Raw genomic sequence first — 11,129 nt, 5'->3', positions numbered from 1 at the left:
ATGCGTACCGGAAATGGGTCTTTTTAGTGTGAAATTTGATCCGTACGAACTGTTTGACCTCGTAGGGTTGTTCTACTGATAAAGTAGAGTAGATCTAGTGCGTTTATTTGGAAATCCGTGAGTTGAGATTTTTTAGCATCCCTGAACTATAGCACACGGTTTTTGGTCAGTTTGGTGACCTCTCCGATTCCTAAGATTTCTTTATAAAACAATGGGGATTGGTTGCTTGTTTGATCTTGCGGTGCCAAATTGACCTCACACCTCAAATTTTTGCTAAATCAGCATTTTTTGTAGATGTCAATATCAACACGTGGATCAATTCCCTCCTCCTCCACCGTCTTTCTCAAGTCATTCAAGGTAAAGAAGACTATATGCATATCTGAGTGCAATGATTTCAATTTGATTTTTAGTTTTCTCCTCTCCCCAACGGATCAATCAATCAATCTGACGATTTTAGATGCAGAAAGAAGAAGATGTAGACGAAGCCATCACCCTGGGGACTTGGGTCAAAGTCTCCCTCCTTGTGGGCTGGAGGTTAATCAGCGCCTCCCCTGTGGACTTGGGTTAAAGTTCACCCTGGGGACTTGGGCAAAGTCTCCCTCCTTGTGGGCTGGAGGTTAATGTGCTCTCCCCTGGGGACTTGGGTTAAAGTCTCCCTCCTTGGTGGCTGGAGGTTAATGTGCCTACCCCCTGTGGACTTGGGTTAAAGTTCACTGTGGGGACTGCAGTCTCAGTCCCACCGCTTGGCCAGGAGGTCAAGCGGCAGCGCAGGAGCGACGGCCCAGGAACAGCCAAAGAAAGAGGAGGAGGAGGAGGAGGAGGAGGAGGAGGAAGGGGAGACGCGGGAGAACATTTAGTTTTTGTTTTACATCCGGGATATTTATTAAATAAAATTTTGAACATAGTTTCTCCTACTTTACGGCAAGTTCTACCTCAGAGACTTGCACGCTTTCTATATATAACGCGCGTGCATGCAAGTCCCTGAGCTAAAGGGCGAGCTAAAGTGCGTCGCTTTTGTCTCCATACCCTGGAGATCAAAAGCTGCATGGATCTACCGCTAATTTCATGCACTACAACTTCATGCATTAAAAAAAAAAGCGCGATAAAATTCTCTTCTACTTCGTCGACGTTGGCATTTTTCTTCACTTCAGCTCGCAGAAAAAGCTAAAAAAGAGTCCACTTCAGTTTGCGAACATATAAATCCTATAGATGGTTTGCCAAAAAACTACGACTACAGCCCATGGCCAGTTTTCTTTTGGATCCCATAGTTCGGGGGGCCTCATGACGCAATCGCGCGCTGGGAGGGCAAGACCGTCGCGAAGAACGCCATGAGTACCCCGAAAAGGGTGCACAAAGATACTTACACTGGTTCGCGGTCTTTGATGGAAGCCGACGAGCTTTTTTTCGGGAAGGACGATCGTCTGCGAAAAACGTGCGCGATTAATCGACGAAAGAACGAAGTGATTCGAGCTTGCATCGCCGTTAAACACTTGCCTTGTTGCCGTAGAAGCCTCTCGTCACAGCGAAACGCTTCTTTCGGTCGTCGCAAACGCCGCCACGTTCGTCGCACGCCACGAGGCCGAAGGCGAGCTACGCGCATGCTCAAGTTGAAATCTAATAAAGACCCTCACGAAAACAATAACAAAAAAAAGACAACACAAGTAAACAGGATATAAACTTGCCTTTTAGTTGGGTCCTTGAGCAAGCGGCGGCGCCACGTAGCGACTTAGCTTGCGAAGGCCTCGAGAACCCATGGGAGCAGTGAACGCTTCAAGCGTTCGCTGCTTATACACCTTCCGTTTCCACTGCATTGCCACTTCCGTGGCAGCATCGTCCGCGCCGAGATCCTGAAGACCCTAAAAAGAATACTGTACCTCACACAAAAAAAACTATAGTATAATCGACTTACTTTCATGCAAGCTGACTCTGCCGCGTGCAGGGTTTTGGTCACGGCGTGCATGAGATTCTGCGCATTTTTGACTAGCATAACGTTTGCCTACAAAATTGAGAAAAAATTGCTTTGTCCTGGAGCTTGAATCTGCCACCAAATCTCACCGAAGGATCTCGAGGTGTCGCTGCTTTTACCGACGAAATGATTCTCAATTGTTGACTGATCGTAGGAATGACTTCGGCATAATACTCCAAATCCTTTTTCATTCTAGAGCCAAATAGGAATCCCCCCCGTCTATCGAGGTTCCACGCTTTTGTCTCCTACCTTTTATCGACGCAACGTTCCGCAACTCCCTTCGCAAAGCGAACCATGACGTTTCCGTTTGCAGCGATCGCTTTGGCCATCGTAATCATTTCCGCTTTGGACTGGAGCGCGCCCGTGTCAGTCTACCACCTTCCCCCCCCTTACAAAACTCACCTGCAACTCTCCTTTTCCTCTAGTATAAGCAGCCATCTGTATCATTTGCTCGGCCATTTCGTTGGCTTTCATTATCAACTCGTTGCCCTCCACTTCAAACTCGTTCACTTCCTCCTGCAACAATCGCGCTGCTTCCTGTATAGAAACCCGTCCTAGAATCGCCAACACGCAGCCAAAGCGAGCAAACCTGAATAGAACGATAGGATATGTCAGCAGACAACTCCTCTTCCGATCGAGTCATTTCTGTCGCCGTCGTCACCGACGGCTCGACGGCACTGAGAGGACGACGACGACGCTGAGCGGAGCGCGCCGACGGCGGCGTCGGTTGAGCGGCGGCCGACGACAAAAACGACGACGATTTCTTTGACCCGCCGGCGCCGCCGACTCCGCCTCCGCCGCTCAACGACGAACCCAAGCTGATCATATCGTCGCCCGTACTCGCGCGTTTACGCTGCGTCTCTGATGACGACATCGATGAAAGTTGTTCCTCGGAGCGAGTGCGACCGCTGCGAAGTAAAGACGACTGTTGACTAGAGAAAACGAGGAAATAAGTCGTGTATAACTATTTAACCGTCGCGGGTCTCACAAGGGACGATATGACGACGAGAACGACTCGAAAGAAGCGAGAGAACTCGGCGTGGCCCCGGCGCCGCCCGCGCCAGCCAACGACGGACTCAGGAGATCTTGAACGGCGGCTAGACGTGCGTACGAATAAGGAGAAAATCCACGCGAAAACAATCAACGTCTTTACCCGATACAGCGGTCATGTCGGCGTCGGCGATTTCGTCGAGTGTCGTTACCAAAAGCTGGGCTCTGCCGGCCCACTGACGACGCAATAGCTGGAAGTGTTCAACGGTCACTTGATCAGGATTTTCTAATTTAAAAAAGGAGATTCACAATGCTACTACTCTCTGCTTATTTTGAATCCTTACCGGATAATTCTCGAGCTGCGGAGATGACTTCTGGGGTCAATTTCGCCATGAAATCCGTGCAGTTGCGCACTTTTTGCGCTTTGGCGCGTTCCACCGAATTTCGAACGGCCGCCTGGCAGCGTTCTTCGACTCGCGCCACGCGCGCGCGCAACGACGACGCCTGCTCGCGAAACGAGGCCAACTGACGGTCTTTCTGTATGCCGCCGCTTCGGCTCACGGCCAACGCCGATCCGGCCAAACGGTCAACCGGCGACGACACCTCCGACGTCAAATCATCAATAACAGCAGTTAGGAGATGAACCTGAGAGACAAAAACAAAAAAATTGAGAGATTAATTACGGGAATGAAAGAGCGTACCTTGGAGGCCCACTCTCGCTTCAGCAATTCCATTTTCTCCGTTGCATCCAATCGCAATCCGCGTTTCTCCGCCGACCCGTCGTCGCAAGTGGCCGTCTCCACCATATCACCGGCGGCATCGACCAACTGAACGGTCAACTTCTCCACCTGCCCCGACGTCACTTTCACCGCCTGCACCTTCTCCGGATCGCCGCACCTAAAGAAAAACCCATCTCCGCGTCCATTCCTTTTTTTTCTCTCGTTTCTACGAACCCCGCGCTCGCGCAGTCGGCGACGTCTTTGAGCGCCGACGCGTACTGTCGCAGCGCGTCGCCTTGATCCTTGATAGCGCTGCGTTCGTTTCGTTCCGCCGCCTGCGTAAGCGCTTCCGCCGGCGACGACGTTCCGATCGTAATGTCGTCGACGGCGACGGCGAGAGTCTTCACTTTCGACGCCCACTCGCGACGAAGCATCTCGAACTGCTCGATCGCCGCCTTGTCGCCAGGATTCGTCGCCACCCGTTGAGCGGCGGCAATCACTTTCGGCGTCATCTTTTCCACGTCGCGACTCAACGAATCGACAAGAGAAACGCGTTTCGCCGCAGCCGGATCACGCGTTGCCGCCATCGCTGAGGAAGCCATTCCGCCGCCGCCGCCGCCACCGCTCGTGATTTCGGCATTGTCTTCGGCATCAGCAGCGGCTATGGCTGCCTGAGCCAGTTTGCCCATTCTCCGCGAGAAAGCTCTCATAGACTCGGCCTGAAGACAAAGCACAAGACAGTTAGCTATATATTTCTTTGAGGACCGAGAGGATTTTCATAACTAATCCCTCAGTAACTGACGTCACCTCTTTATCGAGTTTGAGACTGCTGCCGCCCGTCTGTACGACGCGAGCCAAACGAACGGCCGGTCCCGACCAGGGCGTCACCATGCTGTCGAGAGCGCCGGCGAGCACTTGCACTTTTTCCGCCCAGCCGTGCGCGAGCGTGTTCAGCCGCTCGACGGCCGCCTCGTTTGCCGGATTCTCGCACACCGCATGCGCAAGTTCGGTCATCTGGGGAACGAGCTTCTCGATCTCAGCCGCCGTGACGTGCACCAACCTAAAGAAAAAAATTCCCTACAGAGAACAGCGTTATTTTTTCACCCACCGTATTTTTTCGCGATTTGTTGACGAATTGGCTGCTTTTTCGGCCAAACCAATCAAATTCCCGCCGAGATACGTCGCCGCCGAGCATTGCGCATCGACGCGATCCTGATCTCCAGACTGCGCCGCGTCAACCAACCGATTCGCCGTCGTTTCGGCCATAACGGCTGTGTTCGCATTTCCCAAGTAGCCGAAGTCGGGCAGCGTCGGCGACGGAAGCACCGAACTGTGTGCCGTCGCCGACTTGCCTAATTGTTCCAGCACGGAAGCGGCCGTCGACTGTGCCGATCCGACGAGAAGACTCTTCTTTTCTTGGATCGTCTCGTCTCGTCCGCTCGGAGTGGCGAACATTTGCTTGTACGGATTGTACGGCTCGGCGCGGCTGTCGCTCGCCGACGGCGTCGACATGTATTTGGGACCGTGGAGAAGCTGGGGCGCTGTCATCTGCACGGCCGCGTCGCGAACCGCGGGACTTTCTGAACAGAGAAGAGGAGACGATGACGAATAAGGTATCTATCTATCTATCGTCTTACCTCTTCCTGCTATGACTTTCTTTCTCACCACAATCGGTTCCTCAGAGGCGGCTCTGTCGCCGTCCAGAGAGTACCTCACCTCGCGAACGCCTTCGAGAAGCTCTCGCATCGCATCGGCGAAATTCTGCTGGGCCTGCGAATCGCGAATGTTACTGATCACCCGATTGGACGTCGAAGACATTCCGGGAATAGCTAAAACATATAAAAAATCAAAACGAATATAGTTCATTTTTTTACGTCTTCCCACCTGCTTCCAAGCGAGTCGTTGCCCTCTGCACGCGAGCCTTGAAGTTGGGATCGTCGCTGTTGCTGATCTCCGCTCGTCCGACGTCGGCAATTCGTCTCGCTCGACCGCAGATCGTCTGAGCGGCGACGGCCAATCGTTCCGTGTCGCCGTCTTTGATGGCGTCGCGACAGCGACCCATCTCTTCTCGAATGCTCGCCTCTTCGAAAACAATATTAAATCATTTATGTATTACTTATTTTATTTGTTTATTATACCAGAGGCGGCCATGAAGTGACCCTTGTCCGTAATTTCGTCGAGCGAGCCAGTGAGCAATTGCACTTTGGACGCCCACTCGCGACGCAGCAACTCCAAGTGGTCTTTCGCCACGGCATCGTCTGGGTTACGCCGCGTTGCCACGGCAGCCGACACAATCTGCGGCGTGAGCTTGTCCAATTCGGCCGCGGTGCTTTGAATCACGCGAACCTCTAGGAGGAAGAGACGGAGAAGAATGACGTCAAAAAGAAAGATTCTTTGATTTCTCACTCCTTGCGTCTTGCGAGCTGGTTGCAGCGGACGTGGCAACTTGACTCAATCTTGCCGCGTGAGCCTTGAACGCTTCGATGGGCTCATTTAATTCAAGAATCGGATCCAACGTCTGTTCTCATAAAAAAAGAACGTATGTTGTTGTTTTTTTATTATCGTGAGTATCGATTTTTTCCCCCTCTGACCGTTCTGGCCGGCGAAACGGCCGCTCCAATGAGCCGATGTATGTGCGTCGACGGGTCGACAAAAACGGTGGCCACCTGCTGAACGACGGCACCATTGACGAGTCGATCGAGGACGCGGAATTCTTCACAGAGAAGCTCAGCCGTAGCATCAAACGCATCCCTTGGAAAAAATACGAGCACTATGCAAGGAAATCCAAACGGATTTTCTTCCCCTACCTGACTGACTGGGTCCCAGGCGTACTTTGCACACTTCGCAAATTGTCACTCAGCTGTCTCCTCAACTTGGTTACCTTCAAAAAGCCCCATCTCCAACGAAACGCAAATCCTTCACGATATCAACTGACCTCGTGGCACGATTGGAATATTTCCTGGCGTATAGGATCGGAGCAGACGTGCGCCACGGCCATGCTATTGCGCACAATCGCTTCCATGTGACGATCCAAATCCGCGCTGACCGTCTGCTTGTTGGTGCCTGGAGCTAAATAGGCTCTCACCTGCAGAAAATCTATAGATAAGCGTATTTGATTAATAAATGATTCGCTCGCCTTTTGGAGAGTGGATGCAAGGTATCCTTGTTCGAGATCGTCTCGCACTCCTTTGCCTTCGATAGCTCGAATGATTTCCGTTATGGCAAGCATGATTTGACCAATGACGTAATCACGACTTGCCTGTTCAATAAGCAATTATTATTATTAATTGTTTCTATGAGTTTCCCCCCCGTACTCTTGCTTGCGGATTTCCGGAATTTTTCACAAACGTTTGCATGGATGACGAGAGCATGGGAACGAATTTCTTCAGGTTGTTCAAAGCGATGATAATCCGCTCCCTTTGTCCTGGATTCAATAGGTCCTATCATGAAAAATAGAAAAGGGTATTCTCATTTATCTGAGCAAATGAACTGACTCTCTGTCTCCTATCAGCAATGTTGGCCAGCACAAGAAGCTGATCAGAAAACGCCTAGATGCGCAAAAAATTGAATTTTTACGAACGAAAACAACGTTTTTCGTTCTCACCTTGAAACAGACAACCAATCCTTGCATCGACTTGATTCCCTCGACCAAACTCAACTTATCCATCGTCGTCTGAGCAATTTTCACGATTTTTCGAATCTCCGAGTTATCCCACTCGACCAAAATCTAAAATAGAAATGATCCCAATTATACCCCCATCTTTTTTCTCCCTCTCTTCTTTTCATTACGGTCAGCGTTCCCTCCATCACTCCGCGAGCCGATTCGACTAACGTCGTCCTCGCCGTCCGATCCATGCAATTCATTGTCAACGATCGCGCGGCTCGCATCATGCTGTGACTCGCCTGAGCCAAGTGATTATTGGCAGCAGCGAGCTTCTCTTGCAGAATCTATAAGAGATCAATATAGAAATTGCGTACATAGATAGCGCAGTCAATAAAACGGTCACAAAGAATTCTCATAAAAGGACGGGTGTCTCATGAGCTCAGAGAATAGAAACTATAGTTCAGCACCCTCAATGAACTTTTTTTAGAGTGAGTTGACCTATGTTTTGGTCTTCCCAAATCGTTCCCATTCCTCCCACCGGACGTGCCTGTGCCCCTGGGGCGGACGCGTTTTCGGGGTTTTTTTTTACCTCGTCGCCGCTGTCGGTGGCGACTCTCTTTGCCGTAAGCGTCAATCGATCCGTCGCCGATTCGACTCGCTGCGCCGCCGGCACGAGACTGCGAAGGCGAGCGTTTTCGCGATATTTCGCGTCGTTGACGACGATCAACTGCTCGACCTGAACGAAGAGATCGAATTCGGTCGTCAGTGAACGTTCGACGTTGACGCCGACGGGCGAATAACGCCGGGCGACGCCCACTGTCCTTTTTCGTGTTCGTTTGAGCGCTTACCTGGTTCTCTATCGGCTCGAGGACGAGTTGCATGGCTTTGGTTTGAATTGCGACGCTCATAATCGTCGACGACATCGTCTCGGCGTCGTTTGTCTCGCTTTTTTGACGGAACGAGGCGTATTCCGCACCGGCGTTGAAATCAAAGCGCTTGTCACGAGATTCGAGATTCCGCGATGGGTGACACGGAGCCGATATTCGGCAAAGCTGGCTCGAGCCCCGAGCAAAAGCCGCTGTACTATGACAAAACCGACAGTCCGACAACGGTAGGATACGTCGCGGGCGTTGTGAAGGCTCTCGCAATGACGCATTGTCTTGCAGCGAAAACTCCAGATCACCTTCGTCACGCTCGTCGTCCTTTCGCTAGTGGTACGTACTGCAGCAGATATCGTATAGTTTGACTTATTATTCGCAGATCACCTTTGTCCTGACGATATATCGAGCTATTGACGGAAAGGACGGCCTTTATATTCTCCTCTTTATCAGCTTACTTAGTAAGAGGAAATTCTATGTTGAATTACGCGTGATCAGAGCATATTCGTAGGCTTTGCGCAGATTGAACTGTTCGTGGTAAGATAGCTCGCATTGTGACGTCATTTTGGCGTACTTTAGAACGAGAAGTCTCCATGGTGATATGTATTTCCTTCCAGCTTTGGTGGATTCGACGGGGCGATTTGGAAAAGGAGAAATTCTGGTGGCTCTACGTCATCGGCTTTTTTGTCATCCTCGAATCGATATTCACTGACATTCTGATGTTCCATGCCTAGAGCAGCACCAGTGCAAGAATAGGGGGAGAAAAAACATATCCATTAGTCTTGAGTTTTGTACTGTACCTTCGGCGCGCTATAAACGCATAAAAAACGCTTTACTCTGTTTTGGCTTTTGATGCAAACAGCTTCGCTTTCAGCCGACCGAGCATTCCCTCCTTCTTCTTCCGACTCTCCACAACAAATCGCTTCGTCGTCAAATTGTGCAACGTGCCGAACCCAATCGCGACGACGGTGCACACAAAACATATCACGTTGTAGGGCATGCTAAAATCGGGCGTCGGCAAGCCGACAAGGAGAGGCTTCGTGTAGACGTACACTCGTCTATGACGATGCGAAGGTAGGGCAAAGAGCGACGCCGATTTCATGTCAGCGGGTGCATCAAAGCGAAGCATCGCTGGTGGAATATAGAATCCGTGGCGTGCGTCGGGCGGATGCTCAGTCCACTTAAGATAGGCGCATTGGAAATCCACAACAACGTGAACGGTTGATTTTGCCGGTAGGTTGAGCGCCCATTCAAAGGAGTGCATGCGAACGCGATCCTTCGCTGGAATATAGTTGAATTTGCGCGTCGTCGTCGTCGTCGTCGTCGTCGTCGTCGTCGTCGTTGTCGTGGATGCGGGTTCGGCAACGATGCGCAACGTGTGAAGAAAAACGCGGAAGTACCAAGGAACGAGTTGGAGAAGAACGACGGGAAGAGGCACTTCGAAATCATTGTCAATGGAGATGTGAAGTTGGCCAAATTCCTGCCCGTAGCCAGAGGCGAACGAAGTGATGCGCACCGGAGGACGTAGCGACGAGAATCGATCAACAATTTTACCACCAGTCCACTCCACCGCAATATCTGATCCTCCAGACAGATTTGCATAGACGGCCCAATGAGACCCGGTGACGTTGTCAACGAGGTCGTCACGGAGACGCGGTCCGTTAGCAATAGTTGACTGCTTCAACGTTGCGTCGACGTAGACTGTAGACCCACTCGCAAGCGGACACGATTTCGCAACGGAATGACCGAATAGATTGCGTAGAGACCACGTGCGATGTAAAGACGACGACTTCCGCATCGGATCAAAGACGACGGTGACCGTTCGTTTCAATTTAACAACCACGTCCCTTCCCGCACACGAGATCGCATTTTCGTCGCACGCAAGCGACACGTGAATTCCGAGCGAGTGATAATTGACGTCATAGACGCGCAAGGCGTTGAGAAGGGACGCCAAGCCGGAATTGGAGCCACACGGCAACGTCTTCACGAGCGGCGTCAGATTCTCCGTACAGACAACTTCGCGCGACAACACGGCGTATCGAAATCGATCCAGAGCAACAGATCCGTTTTCGGTTGTCGCCATGGCAACCACCGTTTCGGGCCCATACGAGAATTGCGGTTGGGCCGAATTCGTCGAGTCGACGGCGCTCAGCGACGCGCATATGAGTCCGGATAAAGCGTTCGTCAGACCTTTCCAAAGCGATTCGATTTTTGACGTCACTTCCGGTAGAAAGAGAGCCCATATTTGGGCTCCCGGCGGAGCGGGCGACGGCGAGTAGCCCCACGTGTCATGATGCCAGTGGCTCTGGGTGAGAGACACGTGGAATTCTTCTACGGCGTACTTTGCCAGAATTTGACCGAGCGCCTTCGGAAAGAGATCATAGTGGTGATCGGGAGATCTGGAAATTAAGAGTCAGAGCGAAACTGCTGATGAGCTCTTTGCTTACCTGCTGTAAATTCTCGAAGCCGGCGTGGTGACGTCGAAGTCGAAATGAGCTCCCACTTTGCCGTCTGGAAAAGGACGCAGCAGCAGGTCTTCTGTAAACGCTTCTTCTTGCAAAGAGCAAACGGCTCCGGCTAGTAGGACAAAGAGAAAGATCATTTCGACGAGTTTGCTACGCTGCGCATGCGTTCTCCCACACAAACTACTTTATGCCGAAAACAAAGTCTCCCGACGCTTACGGAGACCTTCTCGTGCGTCTTTCATCACCTCGGTTGTCTTTATTGATGTCATTTCCTCTAGCGTACAAAGGCCATTGACGATTGGGGTCTCATGAGGGAACGAACCGTCGAGCACTTCAAATTCCGGCCGAAAACTGTCTTTTACACGGTTCTATGGGGAGCGGTCGTACCGGCAGCCCTCTATTCGCTCATTGCTTGGGATCGAGTGAGTCCGGCACCTACAAAATATGAAAAATAAGAAACCCTCGTTATTTAGCATCGAAAAGACAAAGCAGCAGGAAGACCACCGA

The 11,129-nt window shown here is 51.3% G+C and overlaps 3 protein-coding genes and 1 long non-coding RNA gene across 4 annotated transcripts; 1 reads left to right on the top strand and 3 right to left on the bottom strand.

Moving 5' to 3' along the window:
* Window positions 1-863: 863 nt before the first annotated feature.
* Window positions 864-1,592, bottom strand: LOC136192776 (uncharacterized). Its single transcript, XR_010671237.1, has 3 exons — window positions 1,495-1,592; window positions 1,365-1,421; window positions 864-1,164 (listed from the first exon to the last, which is right to left on the bottom strand). It is a non-coding gene; the product is annotated as an uncharacterized lncRNA (long non-coding RNA).
* A 5-nt stretch (window positions 1,593-1,597) lies between these two features.
* Window positions 1,598-8,285, bottom strand: LOC136192760 (uncharacterized). The gene is made up of 27 exons (XM_065981462.1): window positions 8,128-8,285; window positions 7,869-8,015; window positions 7,465-7,623; window positions 7,280-7,402; window positions 7,170-7,223; window positions 6,990-7,115; window positions 6,812-6,934; window positions 6,611-6,760; window positions 6,483-6,556; window positions 6,267-6,426; window positions 6,082-6,193; window positions 5,814-6,023; window positions 5,560-5,757; window positions 5,313-5,504; window positions 4,784-5,255; window positions 4,483-4,735; window positions 3,910-4,394; window positions 3,658-3,853; window positions 3,301-3,601; window positions 3,120-3,242; window positions 2,955-3,063; window positions 2,556-2,898; window positions 2,369-2,503; window positions 2,216-2,316; window positions 2,056-2,158; window positions 1,910-1,996; window positions 1,598-1,856 (listed from the first exon to the last, which is right to left on the bottom strand). Exons 1-27 carry the CDS (start codon window positions 8,200-8,202, stop codon window positions 1,686-1,688), a joined length of 4,782 nt encoding a protein of 1,593 aa, XP_065837534.1. The 5' UTR covers window positions 8,203-8,285; the 3' UTR covers window positions 1,598-1,685.
* LOC136192775 (uncharacterized) lies at window positions 8,259-8,997 on the top strand. Its single transcript, XM_065981483.1, has 5 exons — window positions 8,259-8,390; window positions 8,446-8,493; window positions 8,540-8,618; window positions 8,669-8,694; window positions 8,775-8,997. The coding sequence occupies exons 1-5, from the start codon at window positions 8,301-8,303 to the stop codon at window positions 8,889-8,891; spliced, it is 360 nt and encodes a 119-aa protein (XP_065837555.1). The 5' UTR covers window positions 8,259-8,300; the 3' UTR covers window positions 8,892-8,997.
* On the bottom strand, window positions 8,911-11,085 carry LOC136192762 (GPI transamidase component PIG-T-like). Its single transcript, XM_065981464.1, has 2 exons — window positions 10,605-11,085; window positions 8,911-10,556 (listed from the first exon to the last, which is right to left on the bottom strand). The coding sequence occupies exons 1-2, from the start codon at window positions 10,757-10,759 to the stop codon at window positions 8,990-8,992; spliced, it is 1,722 nt and encodes a 573-aa protein (XP_065837536.1). The 5' UTR covers window positions 10,760-11,085; the 3' UTR covers window positions 8,911-8,989.
* Window positions 11,086-11,129: the final 44 nt, after the last annotated feature.

The sequence above is a fragment of the Oscarella lobularis genome, chromosome 11 (genome assembly GCF_947507565.1).
Source record: "Oscarella lobularis chromosome 11, ooOscLobu1.1, whole genome shotgun sequence".
In the NCBI taxonomy this organism is placed as follows: Eukaryota; Metazoa; Porifera; class Homoscleromorpha; order Homosclerophorida; family Oscarellidae; genus Oscarella; species Oscarella lobularis.
Note: the sequence above shows the minus strand (reverse complement) of the source record. Positions and strands in the feature narration are given on the sequence as shown.